The 23,808-nt window shown below is 37.7% G+C and overlaps 2 protein-coding genes across 5 annotated transcripts; one reads left to right on the forward strand and one right to left on the reverse strand.

Moving 5' to 3' along the window:
* Nucleotides 1-1,844: 1,844 nt before the first annotated feature.
* Nucleotides 1,845-4,926, reverse strand: LOC123671393 (AMME syndrome candidate gene 1 protein homolog). The gene is made up of 3 exons (XM_045605231.1): nucleotides 4,561-4,926; nucleotides 4,058-4,374; nucleotides 1,845-3,365 (listed from the first exon to the last, which is right to left on the reverse strand). Exons 1-3 carry the CDS (start codon nucleotides 4,749-4,751, stop codon nucleotides 3,199-3,201), a joined length of 675 nt encoding a protein of 224 aa, XP_045461187.1. The 5' UTR covers nucleotides 4,752-4,926; the 3' UTR covers nucleotides 1,845-3,198.
* Nucleotides 4,927-4,999: 73 nt separating this feature from the next.
* LOC123671392 (protein polybromo-1) lies at nucleotides 5,000-21,044 on the forward strand. Of its 4 annotated transcripts, none has more exons than XM_045605230.1 (20): nucleotides 5,000-5,581; nucleotides 5,739-6,049; nucleotides 6,121-6,544; nucleotides 6,646-6,822; nucleotides 7,305-7,595; nucleotides 7,812-7,874; nucleotides 8,384-8,551; nucleotides 8,696-9,009; nucleotides 9,098-9,230; nucleotides 9,379-9,752; nucleotides 10,913-11,349; nucleotides 12,582-12,812; nucleotides 12,928-13,157; nucleotides 13,249-13,415; nucleotides 14,773-15,343; nucleotides 16,264-16,533; nucleotides 16,759-17,036; nucleotides 18,619-18,686; nucleotides 20,317-20,431; nucleotides 20,642-21,044. In XM_045605230.1, the coding sequence occupies exons 1-20, from the start codon at nucleotides 5,456-5,458 to the stop codon at nucleotides 20,865-20,867; spliced, it is 4,974 nt and encodes a 1,657-aa protein (XP_045461186.1). In that variant the 5' UTR covers nucleotides 5,000-5,455; the 3' UTR covers nucleotides 20,868-21,044. The 4 variants fall into 4 exon arrangements, with proteins under 4 accessions (XP_045461186.1, XP_045461183.1, XP_045461184.1 ...); XM_045605227.1 differs by lacking the exon at nucleotides 18,619-18,686 and adding an exon at nucleotides 17,668-17,741 and having other exon boundaries at nucleotides 5,197-5,581; nucleotides 7,812-7,907; XM_045605228.1 differs by having other exon boundaries at nucleotides 5,197-5,581; nucleotides 7,812-7,907.
* The last annotated feature ends 2,764 nt before the right edge of the window (nucleotides 21,045-23,808 follow it).

Genomic DNA, 23,808 nt, shown 5'->3' on the forward strand with positions numbered 1-23,808 from the left:
CCCGTGCCAATTTTTTTTTTTATTTCAGTCTGAAGGTAGGGCGACGAAGCTTTTAAAACAATATTATGACCAAAAATACGATTCGAACAATAGCTCTACCCTCAGAGTAAGAAGTAAACAGTTTACTTCTTACTCTGAGGATCTACCCTTTTTCATGCAGCTAGCCGGCATGCGGCAAGGGTAATAAAAATGTATTGCGGCCAAGAGAATTTCTTCCGATGCCTGCTCGACGACAGAAAGATGAATAAAGATTGAACAAGAAACGCACTAGAGACATATGTTGTTCACCATACCCAAAAATTATTACTCGTCTGAATTTTCAACATTGCACATAGGCAACCCATCATGTTGGGCCTCTTCCGGAGTGGCGCCCTCTAACGATATTGCCCAATTTCCTCCAATGATATTTGAACCGAAGTAACTAACTATCTTCTCCTTAAACAATGGCTATAGACTTTGAGAGAAAAACTTGAAAAACTCAATCTTCAACACCCTGTATCTCGAAAACAAAGCGTTCGCGGGTTTATGTTTATAGGACTTTTTTTTTAAAGATCCGAGGAATCTATAAGTATCGCTTCTACCTTTAATTTAGGAACACCCTGTACAGTTCTGTCGCCTCTAGGCCCTACGAACGCATTAATGACGAGCGCTCAAAAGCTCCTGACATCAGGTCAGTGCTTTTGTGCAATTTAATAATTAATTCATCCTCAAATTTGGTCTTCGAACTAGAAATTTTCATAAACATATGAAATATCCAAAAGTGAATGAGGAAACCACTGACGAGATCTCATGAGTGTTTTAGTCCTTGGAGACCACATATGAATACGTATACATGTGATCTCAAAGAGTGGAGCTTGAATGAAAGAGCGCTCAGAAGATAATAACAATATTCATTTTAAAATTTTGTCAGACCTAATACAAAATTGGGGGCATGTCAAATATGTCAATTTTTATTGAAGCAAGTCATAGTGAAATCAAGATGGTAATTATGGTGGATGCGTCACCCTGAAGCGCATTCACCAAACGAGAACATCAAATCATATTGTTGAATGAATTAGCAACAAATATTTTTGCAATTAGTTTCTCCCAAAATTAATAGAGATATCTTGTGTTTTGTGAGAATTCACGAAAAAAAATTTGGCATCTGATCACATTCAAAATTTGGTAAAATGAAACATTTTTTAAGCTCACTTGGAAATCAATTTCTCCATGCCACTTCTAAAAAGATAGATACCGCAAATTTTGTAGAAAAAAAGTGGTTCAAATGCGATATCACTATTTTTAGGAGTGACAGGAAGAAATTGATACCAATTTTTTTAAGGTGATCAGATTTCAAAACACAAGATATCACTGTGCAAAGTCCACATAGGGAGAAACTGATTGCGGACAAATTTTGATCATGGAAATAGTTTTTGTAAATTCATCCAAAGATAAAATATGCTCATTCTCATCAAGGTTTTGAATCTATGGTGACATCTAGAAAGAACAGTCCCAAGCAAGTTTTGGTAAGGAAGTACATGTTACAGGATTCTATATGTGCGTGGCTGCGGGAATACTTACTTCAGGAAAGTATGTATAGATGACATAAAGTTAAATTAATGTAGTTTTAAAAATTTTTCAGTTGCTATAATTGTTACATCTAAAAAATTTTAAAGCTCAATTCAGTAGCGCCTTGAGTCATCTATCCACAGTTTACAACATTAGGATAGAAGATAGGAGGCCTCCTAACGAGAACCTAATTTCTTTTTTAACTTCTTCGTTGTTTCATGAACAAATTTGAATTCTTTCGAGAATATTCAAATAATTCTTCAATAACTTACGAGTTTTAAAAAAAAACAAAAATCTATGCATCAACTGTTCTTTATTTGTTAGATGGATAAAAAATTATCATACACTAAGATAGACGTTTTGATTTGTAAATTCTAATCAACAATAAATCCATATATTTAATCACTTTCAAATCGTAACCTAAACATACAACCCCCTCTACCCTTGGAGAACCTAAACACCTCCACCGTTCTCCAACTAACCTAACCCAATTTTCTCAATAATCTTAAACTTGTGTCTGATCTCTAGGCACAATAGTGACTTGGAATTCAATTTTTTTTCCATTAAATTTAATACCTAAATGGATGAAGACTTTCTGGTGTTTTACAAAAAAAATATCTCGCGAGTGTATGAATAACCCATTTTCTCCTACAAACTGCGGAAAAGTAGTAATAATATTTCAAGGATATGTCTCAACGATGACACCGAATTGTACAAGCTGAAATATCATCACTGCAAAAAACTTTTTTTAAGGAATTTTAGCAAGTAACGAGCTAATCTGCAACTCTAGCCTGACAACTATGGACTCGATTTAAAAGTCAACCGTTCAATGCAAAAAATTGGAAAAACAACATACGATGCCTAAAAAGTTAAGATAAAACCTTAGACATCATACATACTCAATTTAAAAGTCAATCGCTCAATATACACCTATCGATGAAATACAAAATTCTAGTGATGATTAATAAACAGAATATTAACAATATTCAATAGTTCAAATTTATAAACTTCATTTTAATGTCTTTTGTGGGGCGTATCCACCAAACTGATGGATATCAAGATCATATTTCCACTTAACCTTAAAGAGAATCAAACGAAATATATAAAAAAAAAAGTGTAAACACACTCCTAACACTTTACATTACGGAATTAATGTAGTTCAACTTTAAACGATTCGAGCTCAAATACAACAACATTTTACAAGTCCTATCCAACCTTAGCCCTACTAGATACTCTTAGTCTACCTTAAAAAAAAATCCAACGAACTTCTTAAAAATTTGAACCTGAGCGGAGGGCACCAGTTCAGTTGGCCCAACCTGTTTCCTCCCTTAGAAAATGAATTATTCATAAGACCTACTGATTAGCAAAAAACTCCAAAACGAATCACTTCCTTTTACGAAAAGGAGAGGCCCGGTACCCCGGATGTCCACCAGGGGGCGATAGCAACGGGAACTCCCTCTGGTAGGAGGGGCCCGGGTAATGGTCCCACCATGAGCTGTTGACCGGTTGGAGCACTATTGGAGAGCTGCTGGGCTGGAACTGCTGGACGGGCAACGGCTGCTGCATCATCAAGAACGCGGAGGAGGGCACTGAGTGAGAGTAGAACGGATGTGGGGGCGTGGCCTCTTGGGGACGCCCCCACACTATTTGCTAGCAACGTTGGCTGTTCCAGTGGTTCATGTAGTCCTGATAGCTCACCGTTATTTTTTCACTTTGGTAGCGCGTCAGTTTGATTGTGCGACGTACGTCGCTGGAGATGGCAGCTTTGTAGCCTCCCTTCCTGAGGAGGGAGTCGATCGTTTGGAGTTGATCCCAGCCTGAAAAATTTGCACGGTTGAAACGGCTACCTATATATATTTTTTTTGTCAGGTTACATAGAAGAAACAATTAAATAATAAAGGGTTTTCCAATAAGAGGTTCATTTTGAATAGCCCGCTATCTGTCACTTTTGACATTTGACAAGTTAAAACTACGCCATTTTTGAAAATGGTGAAAATTTTGCAGCCGCGGTTCGCAAAACTAAAGCACTTTTGGGTCGTTATAAAGCCTTCTAGGCCGGCAATAGTGCAACTGATGGAATATTTTGAACTGTTGGGACAAGTTGATGATATGAAGAATCAAAAAGTGTGCTGTAATATTTTCTCATTTTGTTCCACAATGAAAATTAATTTATTCACCATTATTTTACTTAGAGACAACTGATAAAATGAAGGCCTCATTATTCATGGATCTGATTATCCAAATAAATAATAAAATTACTAGAACTTCTATATTCACATGTTCCGTATTGTCTTGGTATAATTTAATGTTAAACTTTAAGACTGTTATATTCTGAAATACAACCTCAAAGTTAGTTAATATCTAATCCAGGTATTTCAAAGAAACTTCTGTCGATGAAAGAGAAGTTCTTCACCGGATGACTATTCAAATTAAAACATGTTCGATGAAATTGTCTGTTATAGAATGTTGAGGCTGTAAATGAATTTTATATCATTGTAGGAGGCCTCACCTTGCTCTGAGGCAACTTCAGGTAAGTATGTAGCAGTCCTTTTATTTCCTTTCTCGTTAATAAATTCGATCCTTATACCATGCACCCCAACTTCCCAATCAAGATAATCGTCTCCATCCTCGAAATGTCTCAAAATAGAAACAGACACACTCAATTTAGGAAACTCGTCTCTAGTCACTGGACTGAATCTGGAGTCCTTGAAAGCACTGGTAATTGCATATTCCCTGAGACCAGACTGCAGATTCATGGCGTTGAAGGTGCCAATGCAACCTCGTAGTCTTTTTTCTTTGCCAATAGCCCATGTCACAAAGAGGGGACTGAAATAAGAAAATGAAAAACGTAAGACTATTTTAGGATTTGCGAATACAAACACAGTCTATTTATAACGACAAATAAAGGGGAATAAACCGTCGATTTTGAACTGACAATAAGGCCACTGACCTTCGCTTTCATTTTCAACAAAATGTCATTGTGGAATCTTGAAATTTTAGGTTTGAACTTACTAGGCATCGTTGCTGAAAGACGGGGTTTTTGGCGGAGCGAGGTTATAAAGATGACAATAAAGTACATCAAAACAAAAGAAACACATCTCGGGTAAGGCGACCATTTGTGAAACCGAAGTGCCGTTGCAAGATGGTACACTGGATGAATTATTCAATTTTTGTTTCTTGGTGCCGCAACAGCCAGTAGCCATAGTTCCAGTCCTAATCTAACAACCCAACTTATCCACCTTTAAACTCGCCTGCCCAGCACTCTCCCTTTCCGAACCTTTGAAATTGCCCAGGGCAAAAACACACAAAGAACACCTGATTTCTGCCCCCACGGTCCTTCACACCTCCGTCTCCCAATCAAACAATCGGACCAAAGTCGAAAGAGAGAGATGGAAGACGAACTGTCAGATTGAACGTGTGGGTGATTTCAGCTGTTTGAAATTTCTATGTTTGCAAAAATAATTAGCTGTGTACCGAAAAACGAAAAACCAAATCGAAAAACTAGTTCTAGCATTCACCAAATGAAGTAAAATTTAAACTACAAATTCCATAACTCTTTGCATTTGTTTTCTATTGCAATTTTATACATGTGAATGTTTATTTAATGGATTGACTAGGGAACACAGTTATTACTCTCTTCTCTATGATTGTAATTGCAAAAAAATAAATAAACAAAAAATCATTTACTGAATCAAAATGAATGTGACTCCTGGATAAATTGAATAAATTAAATTACCAAATCGGAAGTCAGCATTGAATGTCCCGTTCTGCCGGTATTCCGAATCCGAATATTCTCAAAATAAATTTAGGTTAGGTGAAGTGTCAAACTGGTTTTAAAAAGTGGCGTTAGGACGCTAAGAATCGGCAGTGTTTTTATCGTTTTTATGTGAAAAATACGATAGAAAAAATGAGTAAAAGACGAAGGACTAGCTCTATAGCTAGTAGAGGACACGAGGAAGATTCCCTTGATAGTTTAGAAGCTTCTACAAGTAGTGGTCCCACTATGAGAAAAAGGAGCAAAAAGCAGGATCCAGTACGTCTATCTTGAATAATTTCAGTAGATAGGTGCAACACCTGAAGTTTACTTGTAGAATAAACTTTGTTTTATCATGTCTAAAGATAATGCTGAAATAAATTCCAAAAAAATTGAGGCTACGGGTCATGTCATATTTTGATATTTTATTTTGTAGATGGAACTATGTCAACAATTGTATGATACTATAAGAACCCACAAAAAAGAGGATGGAACTCTTTTATGCGATTCTTTCATTCGAGTTCCGAAGAGACGACAAGAACCTGGTTATTATGAAGTAGTTACAAATCCCATGGATTTACTGAAAGTTCAACAAAAATTGAAAACAGACGAGTATGAAGATATTGACGATTTACAAAACGACATAGAATTGATAGTAAGCAATACCAAAGCTTTTTATAAGAAAAATTCACAGGAACACAGGGATGCCTTGGATTTGTGGTCTTTATTCCTATCAAATAAAAACAGGTGAGTTTTCACCGATCAAATTTCTTTATTTCGGTGCAGTATGGAAATTAGAGTCTCTTAATGATTTTTAGGCTGCTGAATTTTAAAGAAGAGGAGGTCGAGGTCAAAACAAGATATGCTCGTTCAAAAAAAAGATCCCTTCCTGAAAAAATGGACATTGATCATTCCGAAGATACATCTGAAAGTTCTGCTAATCTTGATGAAGAAGTCAGTGTATATGAGGAACTTTTCACTGCTGTTATGACAGCTACAGATTCGGATAACAAACCGTTACATACAGTATTTCAACTTCTACCTTCGAAAAAGAAATACCCTGAATATTACGAACATATAGATAACCCAATAGATCTGAAGATGATCGCCCAAATGATCCAGAACAACGATTATTTAAATCTGGGCGAATTGGAGAAAGATTTGATTTTGATGACAAATAATGCATGTCTCTTCAATGAACCCGGTTCCCAAATTTACAAGAACGCTAAGGCATTGAAAAAGGTAAGGAAGTTGATATTCACTACATTGTCATTCGAATGTTGTACTGTTTTATATTGGTAAATATTTGAGAAATAATTGGATGTCCTTATACTTAAATCTAGATCATACAAAGTAAAAAGATCGAAGTGGAACATGCAAAATCTGCCACAGGAAAAAGTAGTGAACGGATCAGAAATAAACGTCTTCGTGGCAGCACCTGTCTTTCTGCAGTGACAGCAGCTCTGAGAGACGAAGAATCTGATACAGAAATGGAACCTGAGGAATCCTTAGAGGACGAGGTAGGTGAATTCAAGCAAAAGTAAGCTAATTTAGGAATTATCGCAAAAAGTTATTGGTTATTTTTTCCAACTTCAACACCTGTATATTGGAAGGTTTAAAACTCTAGGCAAGGAAATTGGTCTTTTTTTTATTAGTACTACATCTACCATATCAGTTTATCAAATCTTCTCTGGGACATCCTGAATTCATTCATTTATTTGATAAAAAAGATATGTTACTTAATCTATGAAAAAAAGTTCTAAAAACTCGAACACTTCACACCTATTTTCATGTGATGCGGAATGAAAAGGATTGGATATGGCACTTTTTTTTATTTATTGATTGTTTATACTTCCAAGTGATGTCATTTTGGACTGTAATTTCTGTAAAAACTATTAATGCCATTTGAAAATATTTACATTTCATTATTAATATTTCAATTTTAATTCATCAAATGGTCTATTGCTCATAAGTTATTACAATTTTTCTCTTTTTGCAATAGCAAGCAAGAGACCCTGCCGATGCAGAAAACCCTCAGTGGATCCTCTTCGACACTATCAAGAATGCCACAAATAACACAGGTCAAAATATGAGTGAACCATTTTGGAAGTTGCCCAGTAAAAGGTTCTATGCCGATTATTACAAAGAAATAAAGAATCCTTTATCTTTGACCCAAATCAGAAAGAAGTTGCAAAATAAGCAATATGGAACTTTGAGCGAAGTAGCTGGAGACATGACTATCATGTTTGAGAACGCCAAAAAGTACAATGTTCCAAGTTCGAAGCTGTATAAGGTACAGTGCAAGTCACTTCTTGTGAAATATCCATTTTTGATTTTATGTGCGCTATTTTCAAGTGTCTGTAACTTTCAAATTTTGAATTGAGCATAGTTTGATTGATACAATTTAAAATTGTATCATCCCTATGTATTGTTCATGAAAAAATTAAACTAATATGAATTTGAACGAGTGTGCAAGTACTTCTGATTTCATCTCATTCTTTTTTCACAGGATGCAGTAAAACTACAAAAGATCATGCAGGGCAAAGTACAAGAACTACTTGATATAAATCAGGTAAAAACCCGAGTCACTAACAAAACCCTCAAGGTATGCTTCTGCACTGCTTTTAACATTTCCTATTTCCATTTGACACTAACTATAACTAATCAGGCTTTTTTGTTGATGTCATGAATCTGGGTTATAATGTTCTCATACTGTATCTCATAGCCACTTTTCATTTCCTTAAATAATATTCGGGCTACCAATGGAAAATCCCTTAGTACACTAACTATATCTGAAATCAAGTTTTCACTTTTCTGACACTAAAAAAAAAACAAATCATTGAGATGGGTATCGTTTTTGTGCTGTTTTACACTGCTGATGCTATTTGAACGTTCTCTCTTAAACCAATAGGTTATTTCAACTCATTAATTTCCTTTTAGTACATATTAAAATTCTATAATCTTCTTTATCATTACTTAATCATCTTTGAATCTATTTTCCATTGCTACTAATACTAAAAAAAAAAATAGATAAATATATCATAAATTGGGGAGTAAAGACCAAAAGAAAAATTATTTTAGGATACAGACAGTGAGATTGAAAGTGAAGAGAAAACCAGAAGAAAGCCTGGTCCTAAGCCTAAGAACCCGCCACCTGTCATTACCCCCACCAGGGGAAGACTACCTAAAGATACTCTTCCTCTAAAAAAGAAGCTTCACGCTATCGCCAAACATCTGCTGGATTTCTCTGTAAGTTGCCTAAGTTAATTAACCTAACCTAATCGACATTCGACAATCATGCCTTTACCTTATGTCACTTGTCGTTCTGACATTAGTTAACTTAACCTAATCTTTTGCTACTGCTCTCTAAACCAATTTCGAAATGAATTTCAGTGTGAAGATGGCAGACAACCGATGCTCGGTTTCATGGAAAAACCATCGAAGAAATTGTATCCGGATTATTACGAAGTGATCCAGGAACCCATAGATTACATGGAGATCGAATCAAAGATAAAGGCCGATCAGTATAGTTCGGAATCTGATCTGGTGAAAGACTTCAAGTTGATGTTTGCAAACTGTCGCCAGTACAACGAGGAAAATTCACCCATCTATGAAGATTCGAATATTCTGGAGAAGTATCTTTTGGACAAGGTGGCTCAGACAGTTATCGTTACTCCAGAGAAGAAGGAGAAGGCTGTAGTCAAGACGTAAATAGTTTATGAGGTTTTTTTAGAGTGTTTTTGATTTTTAGTTTTGTTTAAGACGGTTCAAGATTCAGGTTTGTTTCTGTTTTAGGGTACGACCAAGAAAAATCAATCCTCCAATCGACAAGAATTTGAGGATGTTGTATGATACAATAAGGGATTATAGGGAACCCAAGGCTAATAGACAGCTTGCTTTGATTTTCATGAAATTGCCGTCTAAAAATGTAAGTTTGTACTCTGGAAATATATACCACAAATAATACACTAGTGGGTGTCTGGGCCCATAACATATTGTTATTATAGACAAGTCAATTTAATTCCTGCGCCAATTGCAGCCTCAGTTCTTTTTTGACGAATACATCGAAATTACAGGATTACCCCGATTACTACGAGGTGATCAAGAACCCGATGGACATGGAGAAGATAGCGCAAAAGCTGAAGACTAGCTGTTACGATTCCGTGGACGATCTGGCCTCTGATTTCATCCTCACGTTCGACAACGCCTGTAAGTACAACGAACCTGACTCGCAGATCTACAAGGACGCGTTGGTCCTTCAGCGGGTGTGCCTCCAAACCAAGCTGCAGCTGAAGGAGAGCGATGAAAATGTACCCGACGTTCAAGCCGCAGTCAACGACATCCTCCTCAACCTGTTCACGAACGTTTACAACCACCAGGATGTTGACGAGAGGTGCTACTCTGATTCCTTGGCGGAGCTGCCAGAACACGATGAAATAGACGGGAAAAAGTGAGTTTTTTTTTGGTCCTAACCTAACCTAGATTAGATTTAAGGAGGTTTCATTATAATGCGATCTAAGTAACTTGTCAAGAGCAGATTTTGAAGAAGCAGATTTTGCATTGGCTAGTGATGGCAAGGCATTCCGTCACCAGGTGATCTTGAGTTTCTCCCTACATAATCTGCCCTAGGTCGTTTTCTGTTAGACTCATTCTCATTATGTGCTTCCAGAGGCGGCAATGCCCAGCAAGGAATCCAGTGAAGAGGTGTAACATATTTTTGCTGAGATCCAAATACTTTTTAGATCTCCCAGTGTGAAAAGTTTTGAAGAAACTGTTCATAGAGATCCAACCCAGGAAGATTTCACCCAGGAGTGTTTCTCTTATGGTCCTTCCCCTAAACTCTTTCTTGTAAGGTACATTTGCCTCTACTACCCTCCTTTTCTGGCAAGTGTGTTGGTCTCTTCATTTCCTTCGATTCCCGAGTTTTCTTCGGTACCCCAATATCATCTAGGAATCGATGACATGTGAGCTCAATTCTTTGAATGTAGTCTAATTGTCAGAATGTATCGTTATATCGCATTTCTGATAGTTTCTTACTAGATTAGGTCTCTCGGCTTCAACTCGTATAGCATCCAATTTCCTTGTTTCTGAATCATTCCCACGACTTTCAGGAGTTTTGAAATGGCTTGTTACATCGCTCCCAACGATTCTGCCACTTCCTGCGTTTGACACGATTCTTGATCAAGTAATGCCTCCAAGTCTGCATCTTCGAAAATCTTCTCTCTTCCACCGCCATGCTGGTCTTCGATGTCAAAATCACCGTTCTTGAAGCGTTGAAACCACTCTCCGTGCGTTCTTTTACTAATAGCGGCCCGACCATAGGTATTTGAGAGCATTCGATGAGCCTCAATTTAAAGCAGAAAATTAAAATCTCCCGCAAATGACGAGAATTTGGCTCGTAAGCTGACATGTTAAATCGAGAATAACTTTATGATGCAGGCACAAATCGACTAATATTTCGATGGCGTTATGTTTACAAATACTTAAGCTTATTTCGACTACAACTTACCGCTACAGCCATCTATTTCCGAACATACAGAGACATCTAGAGTAAAACTAATTTATATCTAGAATCTACACATAACCTCACCTAACCCAACATTTCCGCAGAGTACGCGCCCTCTCGATGGACCTGATAAAGAGACGGCTGGACAAGGGACTGTACAAGAGGCTGGACGTCTTCCAGGACGACTTCTTCGCCTGTCTAGACCGAGCGCGGAGGCTCTCAAGAACCGACTCCCAGGTGTTCGAGGATTCGGTCGAGATGCAGAGCTTCTTCATCAAGCAGAGGGACGAGCTGTGCAAGCACGGCGAGCTGCTGCAGTCCACGGCCTTGAACTACACCCTGGCGGATCTGACGTCCGCCGTCGAGGCGCTGAAGCAGAGCAAGCTGCTCCAGGAGTCGCTGGAAGAGGAGACGGAGACCAGAAGCTCGGACGATTCGATAATAAAGGAGACCACGAACATGAGCATGGGGGAGTCCATGACGTGCAACCAGCAGACGTACAAGGTTGGGGAGTTTGTCTACATGGAATCCAAGGAGAAAGGTAGGTGGTTGATTGGAATTGTCTTTACGTCGATGGTAATCTTGTAAAGCTTGAATACCGACTAGCACAATTATTTTGAAACTTAATAATAATAATAAAAAAAATAAAAGAAGCCAATTGATCTTTTCTCTTTCTTTTACTTGTAAACGTTTAAAAACAATATGGAATTTATTCTACATTTATTCTAAATTGGAGGTACAGAGGAAATTAATGATTCCTTGGATATTTTTAAGAAAAAAAGTCCTATAAACATGGACTCCCAAATGCTTTGTTATCTCAAAAACTATTTAAGGTTTAGAGGAACAAAAGTTGTAGGAAATTTAATCTTTTAGAATATTGGTAATAACAACAAATAGTGAAAAACCTATAGGAAACGAGATATTTGCAAAAAATGTCCAAAAAACAGATTTTGTGACCTTAGACCTTAGACCATAGATTCTCTACTATGGGTACCAGGGCACTGTGGGGTTGAAGGAAATGAAAGAGCGGATGAACTTGCAAAAAGTGCATCAAGGTTAAGACCTTCTGGACCTGAGCCTTTCTGTGGAATAGGAAAATACCAATACAAAGCTGCGGTCCAGCTATGGTAGTTGAACAGTGGGACAATCCACTGGACTAACACTCCTAGACTTGTTCAGGCAAAGAAATTCGTGAAGATTTCACCTACCTACGCCAAAAAGCTCCTGGAGCTGTCGCGAGCCGAGCTTCAGGTGATGGTGGGACTGCTGACAGGGCACTGTCGGTACAAACATCATTTGTACCGTATGGGTTAGTCAGCAGACGAGATTTGCAGGCTCTGTGGATCGGAAGTAGAAACGGCTGAACACTTGATATGCAAGTGTCCAGAGCTGGCTGGTCTAAGAACCATTCACATGGGTAAACCGGTCCTGGATACCAGAGAGGCCAAGGCCCCTAAGGAGGTTGTCAATTTTATTAACGTCGTTGACGACCTCCCTGGGTTTCTATGAATGAGTAGGGTAGTGAACAAAAGATCTGCATGGTCGCAGTTCCCGGAAGGCTTACCGAACCAAAACGACCCCAGTTCAAATAATAATAATAATAGACCATAGATTTTAATAGTCGCGGACATCTTTCCACATGTAGGTTTTAAGATAACTTTTAGGATGTCAAAATACAAGTTTTTCAGCTGGTTATTCCAAGTTTACTGGACTATAACATTGTTGACTCTAGTATTGCTTTGTTGTCCATGCTTCATGTTTTTCTATCTTTAGGCTGCGAACCCCATATTTTACTAATCGAGAGGCTGTGGAGCAATAACGGTCAACAGATGTTGTATGGGAACTTTTATCTGAGACCAGCAGAAACATATCATCTGACCACTAGGAAGTTTTTGGAGAAGGAGGTGTTCAAATCTGATTGTCATGTGGCAACGCCCTTGGAAGACGTTAAAGATAGATGTTGTGTATTGAGTGTCAAACAGTATTTCACCATGAAACCAGAAGGTAAGGTTTCTTCTTTATAATCTTACTTGTGGATCCAACAGAGGTTGATCTACCAGAAATCGACCAAACATATGTTTTGAACATTAGATAAAAGTTTAATGTGTCCCCAATGCAGGTTACGAAGAGAAGGACATCTACGTTTGCGAATCCAGATACTCCACTAAAGCGAGATGCTTCAAGAAGATCAAAATATTCCCGGAGAATCCCAACTTAAAACTGGTCCCTAGGGAAGTGCCTCTGGAACCTAAAAGGGTCGTTTCCGTGTTCAGAGAAAGAGTTGAGAAACACAAGGACGAATTGGCCGAATTACAAGAACAGGAAAGGCTAATCGAAAAGGAGAAACCTGTAAGTTGACCTAACCTAACATAACCTAAACTGCTCTATCCTAATCGTTGTTGATGTCGAATATGATGCTAAATGATTGCTGCTATTCCAGAATGTGGTGACCTTCGCCGATGTGGAGATGGATAACGGAAACACCTACTACGAACAGTATAACACAGTGTGCAGCGGTGTGGTGAAGACTGGTGACTTCGTTTATGTGGCTGCTGACGGTGGCAAACAGATGATAGCTCAGATTTGCAGTATTTGGGATACGCCAGAGTAAGTTGAGATGGTAGTTGCTTTGTATGTGTACAGGGTGTTGCAAATTTAATGCTAATGGCTAACTGAAAGCATCTCGAGAACTATACTGGATAATGAAATCTGTGTTGCGGGCTTGGCATTCGAATGCCTAAAGTTCAATTTAATTATTAACAAATTATATAGTCTTGGATTCAGGGGTGTTTATCTGGAGTGGGTCCAGAGTTTCCTAACCAGTCGTTGCCTTTATGTGAGTGTGGATCAGCCAATAAATATCCTGTGAAGATGGGTGTCCCGCAGGAATCTGTTCTAGGGACCTTATTATTCATTACATGTGTGTTTTGCAGAACCTGTTGCGTTCTGCCTTGTTACAGTTTGTTCAGTGTAGTAATAAATCGTAACGGGTGTTTTTTTTCGAGGTATATAACTTTAAGTTGGCATTACTGTTCAAGATGGCGACCGATTTAACAGCTGTCAAGTGATTTATTCTGAATTTGGTTTGGCAATTCATCATGAATAGACACACGCCTAACCAACGCTTGCAAATAGTGCAATTTTATTTCGAAAATAATGGTTCTGTGCGGAATACGTATTGCACACTACGTCCATTTTATTTTGTTTAGCGATGAAGCGCACTTCTGATTGAATGGCTACGTTAACAAACAAAACTGCTGCATTTGGAGTGAAGCTAATCCTCAAGTGTATGTCGAAACACCGTTACATCCAGAAAATCTGACTGTTTGGTGCGCTTTTTGGGCTGGTGGAATCATTGGTCCGTACTCCTTCAGAACGTTACAGTCAATGGTGATCGATATAGAGCCATGATTACTAACTTTTTCATTCCTGAATTGAACAACCATGATGTCCAGGAGCTGTGGTTCCAACAAGACGGCGCAACATATCACACAACTCGTGCCACAATCGATTTATTGAAAGACACGTTTGGTGACCGCCTAATTTCACGTTTTGGATCTGTGAATTGGCTTCCAAGATTTTGTGATTTAACAGCGCTAGACTACTTTCTGTAGAGCTATGTAAAGTCATTGGTCTATGCGGATAAGCCACAAACCCTTGACCATTTGGAAGACAACATTCGCCGTGCTATTGCCGATATACGGCCACAAATGTTGGAAAAAGTCATCGAAAATTGGACGTCCAGATTAGACTACATCCGAGCCAGCCGTGGCGGTCATATGCCAGAAATCATATTTAAAATGTAATGCCACAAGATTATCCTGCGGATAAATGAAATTCATGACAATCGAATAATCCATCGTTGTTTTATTGCAATTTAAAGTTCTAATGCTCTAAAAAAACACCCTTTAGATTCTCAAATAATAGTAGCTCGAATCGAGTTAACCATTCTCCAATTTTCCAGCGGCAAGTGCTACTTCCGCGGCCCCTGGTTCGTCACCCCCTCGGAGATACCCCACCATCCGAGCAAGACCTTCTACAAGCAGGAGATGTTCCTCTCCTCCATGGAGGACACCCACCCCATCGTGGGCATAGTGGGCCGTTGCTCGGTCCTCGACTACAACGACTACATCTCCTGCCGGCCGACGGAGATACCGGAAAACGACGTCTTCGTCTGCACCTCCATCTACGACGAGATGACCAGGCAGACGCGGAAGCTGCTAGCCGACGGCCTGAAGAAGGTGGCGCACAGCCCCCAGGTGACGGAGGACGAGGTGTACTACTTCACGCGCATCATAAGCCCGCCCCGAGCGACGGCGGTGGCCACGCCCACCATCGTGGAGACGGTCAAACCGGCGGTCACGCCCATGGAGGTGGATCCGATGACGCCCCAGCAGGTGACAAAGCTGACAGACATGGACATCCTGATCGAGGACTCGATGGACGGCGGACCGCCATCGGTTGGGTCTGGCGAGATGGCGCCAGCGACGCCGGTGTCTAGCAGCGTGACGGCAACACCGCTGACGTCGAAGAAGGTGAGCTATTCGAGCTATATTTAGTCCATGTACTTTTTATTTGTGTATAAGGTGCGCAACTAATTTCTTCTTATTTTCTGACTATTATTTGGCACAAAATCAGACATATTCACACAAAAAAGTATATAACGAAAAAGAAAATCAGATACGTGTTGAAACGTCAGAGTAATAAACATAGAAAGAGCATATGTCATTTTCAGTAAACAAATTTTGTTCCCAACATGAACCAACAAATTTGACAAGGAGCGCGCGGAAACGAAAACATATCAGTGATACTTCACTCAATTCGCGAATTTCTCCACAAAAAACGCACTTCTCATGTCCCATAGTGAATCAATGTTTCATATCAACTCAAAATATATTGAAATGAATACCCAAATATATCAGAAAATCAGAAAACAAACTTCCAGCGCGCCAAAAGAAGTGAAACAACCGATGACACTAGGAGAGCAAAAGTTTCCAAACCTTGGATTTCAGCAGGTAGATACACAAAATAATGAAATAGTCTGCTTATTATAAATTCGACAGTTATCGGATTCCAAATATTCAAAGTTGCCTATTCAATCGGATATCACTCAAATAAATATATTTCATTCAATATTATATACATTCATAATGATATAGGAAAATTGTGGATATTAAAATATAACACAATCCGACAACGTAATCTAACCATGTTGGGGACATGTAAACATTGCGTATACTCGCTCTGTCTATTTTTATTACTCTATGGTTAAAACAAATGTTTACCGTATGTCAAAGCTAGGTTCAAGATATTTTGGAAATGTCAAAATGGACCAGGTGGAGCCGTCCATTGACAAACAGCTGAAACTTAGTTGCGCACCTAATATTCTCCAGAAACCGAAGCTGTAGAAGTAATATTAGACCAGATTTTCGTTAACTCCAAATTTTTCTTCCAGAAACCCCAGAAGAACAAGGTGGTAACCGGCTACATCCTCTACTCGAGAGAGTACAGAAAGCAGATCGTGCAGAACAACCCAGAGTCTAAGTTCGGCGAGATCAGTCGCATAGTGGGCGTGGAATGGAGATCTTTGCCCGCCCACGAGAAGCAGATGTGGGAGGAGAAAGCTTCCAAGATGAACGAGGAGACCAAGGCCAATCTGCTGCTGGAAGAACAGTGCGCCAGTCCTGCTGCATCTCCTGCTCCTGCTCCGCCTAACCCAGACATGGTGAGTTGCAACGTTGCCAATAGAGGTCCAAATTTTCTAATTAAGGTTATGTGTGGAGTGTAACACTGGTTCCCCTTTCTAATGAATGAGCTATAGAGCTGGATTTTGTTTAACTCTTTTGTTGATGCACTAATGGTGAATATTGTTTATACAGGGTGCGCCATGGCTAGCTCCCACTCTCCAAATTGCTTTTTTTCGTGAATCATTCCCATTTTTCTCCACCAGGTGTACGAGTGCCAATGGGACAAATGCGACTTCCAGTTCGAGGAATTGTCCGACTGTCTGGAACACTGCGTGAAGGACAGGGAGAGCCAGGGCCACGTGCAGGCCTACTTCCAGGCCAACCCCGATGCCGAGCTGCAGTGCCAGTGGAAGACCTGCCTGAGGCACAACAAGAAGAACCTGCAACCTTTTCCAAATCTAGCACGTCTAGTGCGACACGTCAGGGACATGCACATCAACAAAGGCAACGGAAGGGTGGTGCCACCTAGCGAGAGAAGCAAGTAAGTAGCGCATGTGTTAAACGACAATTGACTATTGTTGACGTTAGTGTCAAGTGTTGAGTTCTTGTCGTCAGTTATCGTTAGCTTTGAAGATATAAATCTTCAACAGAAATGTAAAAGAATCAGGTGATCGATTTTTCATATGAATGACAACTGACACTAACGGTCGCTTCATAATTAATTGTAATGTTTTACATGAAGGGTTCAAAACACCGTGGATTCTTCAAGGAAGGTACCAAATATCAGTTCTGTCAACTAAATTGGCCTTAGTCAATTAAAGACCGGTTTGGTTTTTATAAAATGTTTTTCAATAAGAGGTCTCATTTTGTATATTTTAAGAGAAATCAATGAATGTTTGTTTCATTTTAAAGAGGAAAACGATATCAGTTAAATGGCAGCCACGATAAGGATTGCTGGACCATAACCTTGTTCCATTTTTATCAATGGCGTAGTTTTTACTTGTCAAATGTCAAAAGATGACAGCTGCCCAGATAGCCGGCTATGCAAAACGAAATCTCTTATTGGAATATTTTATAGTGACGATCCTAACTTCAACAGAAGAAATATTTTCTTTGTGTGACCGAAGGACATGCGAATATAAATAAATAAATCTTGCTTTGTTCCAAAACAGAAACTTCATAGGAAACCATCGAGCAATGCCAGTTTTACAGCCAGCAGTGCAACCGACTCCTGAAGTTGTTTCTGGTTTGTTTCAGTCATTGTTCAGTGCATGTGCTTGACCTTTACTTTTCTAGGTTAGGTTGGGATAAACGTTTGTTCTGCACCCTGATCGGACATTTGAGGGCGCGTTTTCGACAGTCGCAAGCCGAATAGACAACTTTTAAAATGATCGATTAAGCCATAGAGTAATAAACATAGATAGATGAAGTATACGCAATTTTTACATGTCCCCAACATGGTTAGATTACGTTGTCGGATGGTGATATATTTTCAAATCCACAATTTTACTATATCGTTATGAATATATTATATTGAATGAAATATATTTATTTGAGTGATTCCCGATTAAATATGCAAATTTGAATATTTGGAATCCGATATTTTGCCTAATTGTCGAAATTATAATAAGCAGAATATTTATTATTTCTTGTATCTACCTGCTGAAATCTAAGGCTTGGCAACTTTTGCTCTCCTAGTGTCATCAGTCGTTTCACGGCGTTTGTCACGCTTGAAGTTTGTTTTCTGAATTTCTGATATATTTAGGTATTTATTTCAATATATTTTGAGTTGATATGAAACGTTTATTCACTATGGGACATAAGAAGTGCGTTCTTTGTGGAGAAACTCGCGAATCGAGTGAAATATCGTATCACTGATATGTTTTCATTTCCGCGCGCTCCTTGACAAATTTGACAGTTCATGTTGGGGATAAAAATTTGCTTACAGAAAATGACATATGCTCCCTCTATCTATGTAATTACTCTGAGATTAAAGCCTTCAAGCTTTTTCTTTGAAACTTTAGATTTTTTTTTGGCTGCGACTCTTGAGAACCCTCCCAACGTAACTGTTCATCTATTACCTTGTAGTTTTAATGCATTTTTGATGTTTGGTGTTGTGGTAGGAACTTCAAGCCTTCCAGTAAGCCTACGTCTGCTTCACGAACAACTGCTTCGACTGCCCAAAATCCTTGTGAGTTTCTTTTTCCCTTTTCATTTATTTTTTCTTAGGTAGTTCTTGACATGCAAAGAAGCGAAATTTATGAGGTACAGATGTAGTCGACCAACTAACAGGGTGGTGCTGGCAACATTTTTGGTGGACAAATAATAGTATTCTATTCATCGGTACCTCTAGACTAGTAAGCACCTAGATAGACCTATAGATAGCGGCTCTATATAATGATCTGAAAAGCTATTGAACTGGCAGATTCACATAACCAGTAGACCTTCAGATATTCAATGCGTTGGATTAATTGAAAAGATGGCTGTAACTATTGAAGTCTTATTTAATAGTATGTTGAGGAAAAAGTAATTTTGTATTTTTCTCTTTAGTTGAACGCTTTATATGAAGTGTTACAATCGACCAATTGCTATCGACCAAAAAATTCGACAACCAAATTCCTATCTTAATGCTGGCTGTTTCTGTTCGATCCAGCTTCAAAAGGTTGAGTTGTTCACAGTAGATGGCACAATTGAGAGTTTGAGCATTTTGCAGCAGCTCATTGTAGAGTATTACAACTTTGCAACGCCATATCGTATGATCCAATGTGACAAATAATCAAAGAGCAAAATTACTTTTTCTCCAGCATAATACGTCAATATTTGATCCTATTGTCCCCGATTTTTCGAGGACGTTCAGTTTCCAAGCTCCACCCTGTATGTTGTGTTTAGTTAATTTGGGAATGAGTTAATGTTTTTTGTTGTGTTGTCAATAGTGCTATGAATGTTACTAAGGTTAATTCGAAGATTTTAACTCATTCCCAAAATTTATTTCTGTGGTAGAGTCATTTTTCCCACCATGTCTGATTTTTTCAACAATTATTATTTCCAATTTTTTTTGCATTTCTTCGGTTATTGTTGTAATTTTTATTTTACATTAGAATGAAATGGTAGATCTTTGCATGCCAGATGTTTTTGGTACTAGGTGAATTTTAATGTTAGAACTTGTAGTAAATGAAATATGGAATAATTTACAAGTGTTCAAGGAATGAGAGTATTGAATTGAAACAGTTTGAAGAATTGTGAGAATAACTAAATTTTGAATAAGTTATGGTAGAAAGTATGTGATATTCATTTCAATATTCGAAATTAATCATCTTCTGTAGGTTTTTCCAATAGGAAATTTAAAATGGTTATGATGGCAACACTTTTTTTGACTTATGTCATTTGTGTTCTGTAGGTTAGGTTAGGTTAGGTTATGTGAGGTTAGGTAAGGTTCAATTAATTCAATTTTGTCTACAATACGACGAATAGTGAGTTCGTAAACTTAATAATTTTGTCCATGATATAGATGAAGCAATTTAACAATGCGTGTAACTTTTCATGATTAAATAACATAACCTAATGAACATAAATGACATAAAAAATGTCAGAATAATAATACACAGGGTTGTCATTGTAACTAGTTTGAAATTCTCATTAGACATAATCCTTCATTTCTTGACACAATTTGGAAATTATTCATATTGAAAATGAATAATATTGACAACCCCTTGTCAGAAAACTGGATTTCTTCATTAATTTTCAGTTATTCAGCAAATTTTTGTTTTGACAAGGGATATACCCATTTTCCACGAATTAGACAGAATTGTTCAAATTTCTAGCAACATCTACACCACCAGCAGCATCTCCACCAGTACCACAGAAACAGCAAGAACCGATCTTTATATCGGTTCCTCCAAGACCTCAAAGAGTTCTTCATTCGGAGGCATATATCAAGTGAGTATTTTGTCTAATTATTTTTTATTTTCCTGCAATCTTTGAGTCCGTCTATGGTGAAATTCTAAAACTTCCAAAACGTGTGGTTTAACAGAGGCCAAATGATATTTAACTCATACTGTATGCTGTGTTAAAGGAATTATTTCTTTCAATTTGGTCTCCCATGACCAGTTGCAAAATTTGTTGAGTACATATTGATTTCTTCTGCAGGTATATAGAAGGACTCCAAGTGGATAACAAGTTTATATCTCCATGGGAGAAGGTTTTACATGCCAACCAGGAAAATACCCCTGTACCAGATGCAGAGAAATTGCAGAACGTAACTACGTGGTTGGGAAAGAAGGCAGATCAACAGGAGAATGTTGTGTCTGCTCTTTGGGCCCTCAGGAATCAATTGATGAAGGACACTTTGGGGTTGTACAAGAGATACACATAGGATGCTTTAGGAACGCCTTTTGAGAGGTGTGGTGAAGATAAGCAGATAACTTATTATATTAGATGTTTTTATTTGTAAAACGAATGTGATTTGTTTATTGGTTACTCGAATAATATACATAGTTCAGTGTAATTCAGATATTAATTTGGTGTTACCTGAATAAAAAGCTTTTTTTTTAGCTCAGCGTTGGTATTTTACCTTACCTTACAATTTTCTCAAGTTTCATTAAAATTTGATCAATAAAGAAATGATCATGACAAAAAAAATAGTATCCTATTCATTGACATGCTCATGAATTAGATCTCTAGGAATAATAAAAAAAAATATTAAGAAAACTTCTGAAAACCTGAATAAATAATAAGTACATAATACATTCCCTACAATAAAATGTTCCTTAATTTAGTCTAAGCATCTGAAAACATTAATTTTGAACAACATTGAATTCTAACCTCAAAAGGATTGTTATAGTTGAGATGTATGCATTCAGAACTAATGGAACATAAAGTATGTCGCTTTTTGTTTAAAATTACAAAAAATCAATTTTGTTGAGAATTTGCCTGTAATCCATCTATACACAAATTACTAAACTACTACTTGCCGGAGCCTACAAGGGTAGAATCCTGTAACTATTATCTATCGGTTCGAGCTACTTTTGCTAGATGTCACTGTCTAGAATCTTGACAATAATTTGGCGGATGTGATATATTTAAGCGGATCCGCCCAAAAAGCGTATAGTATATGTATTTGGGAATGCTTTGAGGAAAAAGTTTCTCAACAGATCGGCTTTAAAATTTGATACTACAAAGCATTTTCAATTCTGAGAACATGTCTGGTATTAGATGATTCCTGAAAGTTCTTGGAGCTGTTATATCTTGTATTTTGTGAGAATTTACGAAAAACAAATGATCATATCGTCGTCAAAATAAGATATCATCAACAAAGTTTCATGTTGAATATTTACCTGCAGTGCGTTTCTTATTTACATGCACCAAACAAGAGATATTTCAAATTTTGTAGAAAAAATTTTCGAAACCCCTAGAAACTATTATGAAATGTTTGAATTCCATCGATCGATTTTTTCGAAAAAACCAAGACCTTGAATATTTTTTCAAAAAATAGTTTTCGATTCAGGTCGACTTTAAAATTTATTGTCATAAAGAATTTTTTGTGCTCAATTCCTATTCACAATTAGTTCCTCCTTAGAAGCTCCCAAAATTGAGTTACATCGATTTTTATCACAGGAATTTCGAAGGGGTTTGACCCGCCCTCTGGTGGACAAAGTCTGAGGCTTGTAAAATGGGTATGCATGCCCTGAAACTAAGACATTACAGTTGTGTGTAAATTGGTCTTTTGAGGCGTAGAAAAATTTTTCTGGTGATAATAGATGTCAAATTCGGAATCTACGACCTCGAATCCCTCCAAAACTATCAAAAAATGTTCGAATTTGATCGGTTATTTTTTCGCCAAAAAAAGTTTGTGTTTCAGATCGACTTCAAAATTTGATTTCACAAAGAATATAAGATTCTGAACTCCTTTTCGGAATCAGTTCCTTTCTAGAAGCCCTCGAAATTGAGTTTTTTCCATTTTTGTGGTTAAATTTTCGAAGTGATTAGTCTGCCCTCTGGTGGCCAATATAGGAGTCTTGTAAAATGGTAATGCATGTCCACAATTGAGAAATTAACATTTTTACAATGAAATTATGCTGGTCATTTAAAGAGTTAACTTAGGCATTTAATTCTAATCTCAAACAGATAACCATAGTAAAAAACTACTTTTTCTCCAACCTGATATTCCAATCAATTGAAAATATCCACTTTTTCTATGCTCAATGAGCATCACTGAATTATTTGACAGATTTTACATTAAAAACTCCTGAAACCCACCATCAACCTTTTTCTATGCCTTTTGACAGCCACCGCCAAAAGAAAAACATGTCAAAAAACCAAAATGCCAGGACTTCTTCAAAATTATTGTTTTCATGAAGTACCTGTTTCCAAGAAATGATTATAATAAGCACCTTATTGCTTATGGCTGCTTTCGGTTACTTATGGAAGAGGAAGAATAGAGTTAAGGCATGGTTTTATTCTTGGATGGAGAAGACCTAGAGAAGAACTTTCACAGGATTAAACATCTTGAACACGTTATGGTTTAGTCGTAAATAAAGAAGTTCATCATCAGGTGTACTTGAACAGTTTTGTTTGGGTAGTATGGTTTCTTAGGGACTTACCATTACGTATATAAAATTTGGAAATGAATATATTGTCCATAAAAAAATGAAGAAACCACTGATGTGAGCTTTTCAGCGCTTGTTCATTCATGCACCAATTACTCCATTGAAGACCACATACTAATAACTTTATTTTGTTCTGTAATTTCCAAAGGTGTGACTAAAAGATCGCTCAAAAGCTTTTGACTCAGTGCTTTCATCAATTTTTTTCGATATTCTGCTGGAATTTTCTTTGGTTTTGATGGTGCGGTCAATATAAATTTTGCATATTGCTTAAAATTATTTTGTTATATTAATTATGAAATTTTACATTGGCCTGAAACTTATAATGATTATTATCTGCAGGGGGTCCATGAGTGTGGATAATTCTGAAATACCTCGTAGTAGAGATAAAGGTCCCTCTTAAAAAAATACAAAACAAAGTCTATCACTTGCGGAAATGTGTTTTTTCAAATTACGATTTCAACTTTATGAAAATAAATTAATTGTAGCCAACCTTCTTCGACATATGGGGATAATGAATCAATCATATTCAAACCTTTTGGTGAAACCTTCGGAAGAGGTGCCAAACATCTTCTATTTCGAAGCAGCCCTTGAATCGTTTGGACAAAAATTCCTCCATATGGTATACCGTTGGATCAAAATCAGATAGAGGCACAGGTATAGGGGTATGTGGATCTAAAATGAGGATCTCTAATTCCCTGGGAAGTGTGC

This window comes from Harmonia axyridis, chromosome 1, assembly GCF_914767665.1.
Source record: "Harmonia axyridis chromosome 1, icHarAxyr1.1, whole genome shotgun sequence".
Classification (NCBI taxonomy): domain Eukaryota; kingdom Metazoa; phylum Arthropoda; class Insecta; order Coleoptera; family Coccinellidae; genus Harmonia; species Harmonia axyridis.

What these genes read in the sequence shown, in the direction of transcription:
- LOC123671393 (XM_045605231.1), bottom strand. Translation starts at nt 4,751, where the DNA reads ATGGCTACTGGCTGTTGCGGCACCAAGAAACAAAAATTGAATAATTCA. An exon ending in TCTTTCAGCAACGATGCCTA is followed by an intron (nt 4,375 to 4,560) that starts GTAAGTTCAAAC and finishes TTCTTATTTCAG; the next exon opens with TCCCCTCTTTGTGACATGGG. An exon ending in TGAAGTTGCCTCAGAGCAAG is followed by an intron (nt 3,366 to 4,057) that starts GTGAGGCCTCCT and finishes CAAATTTTTCAG; the next exon opens with GCTGGGATCAACTCCAAACG.
- LOC123671392 (XM_045605227.1), top strand. Translation starts at nt 5,456, where the DNA reads ATGAGTAAAAGACGAAGGACTAGCTCTATAGCTAGTAGAGGACACGAG. An exon ending in ACGCTAAGGCATTGAAAAAG is followed by an intron (nt 6,545 to 6,645) that starts GTAAGGAAGTTG and finishes ACTTAAATCTAG; the next exon opens with ATCATACAAAGTAAAAAGAT. An exon ending in CAAGTTCGAAGCTGTATAAG is followed by an intron (nt 7,596 to 7,811) that starts GTACAGTGCAAG and finishes CTTTTTTCACAG; the next exon opens with GATGCAGTAAAACTACAAAA.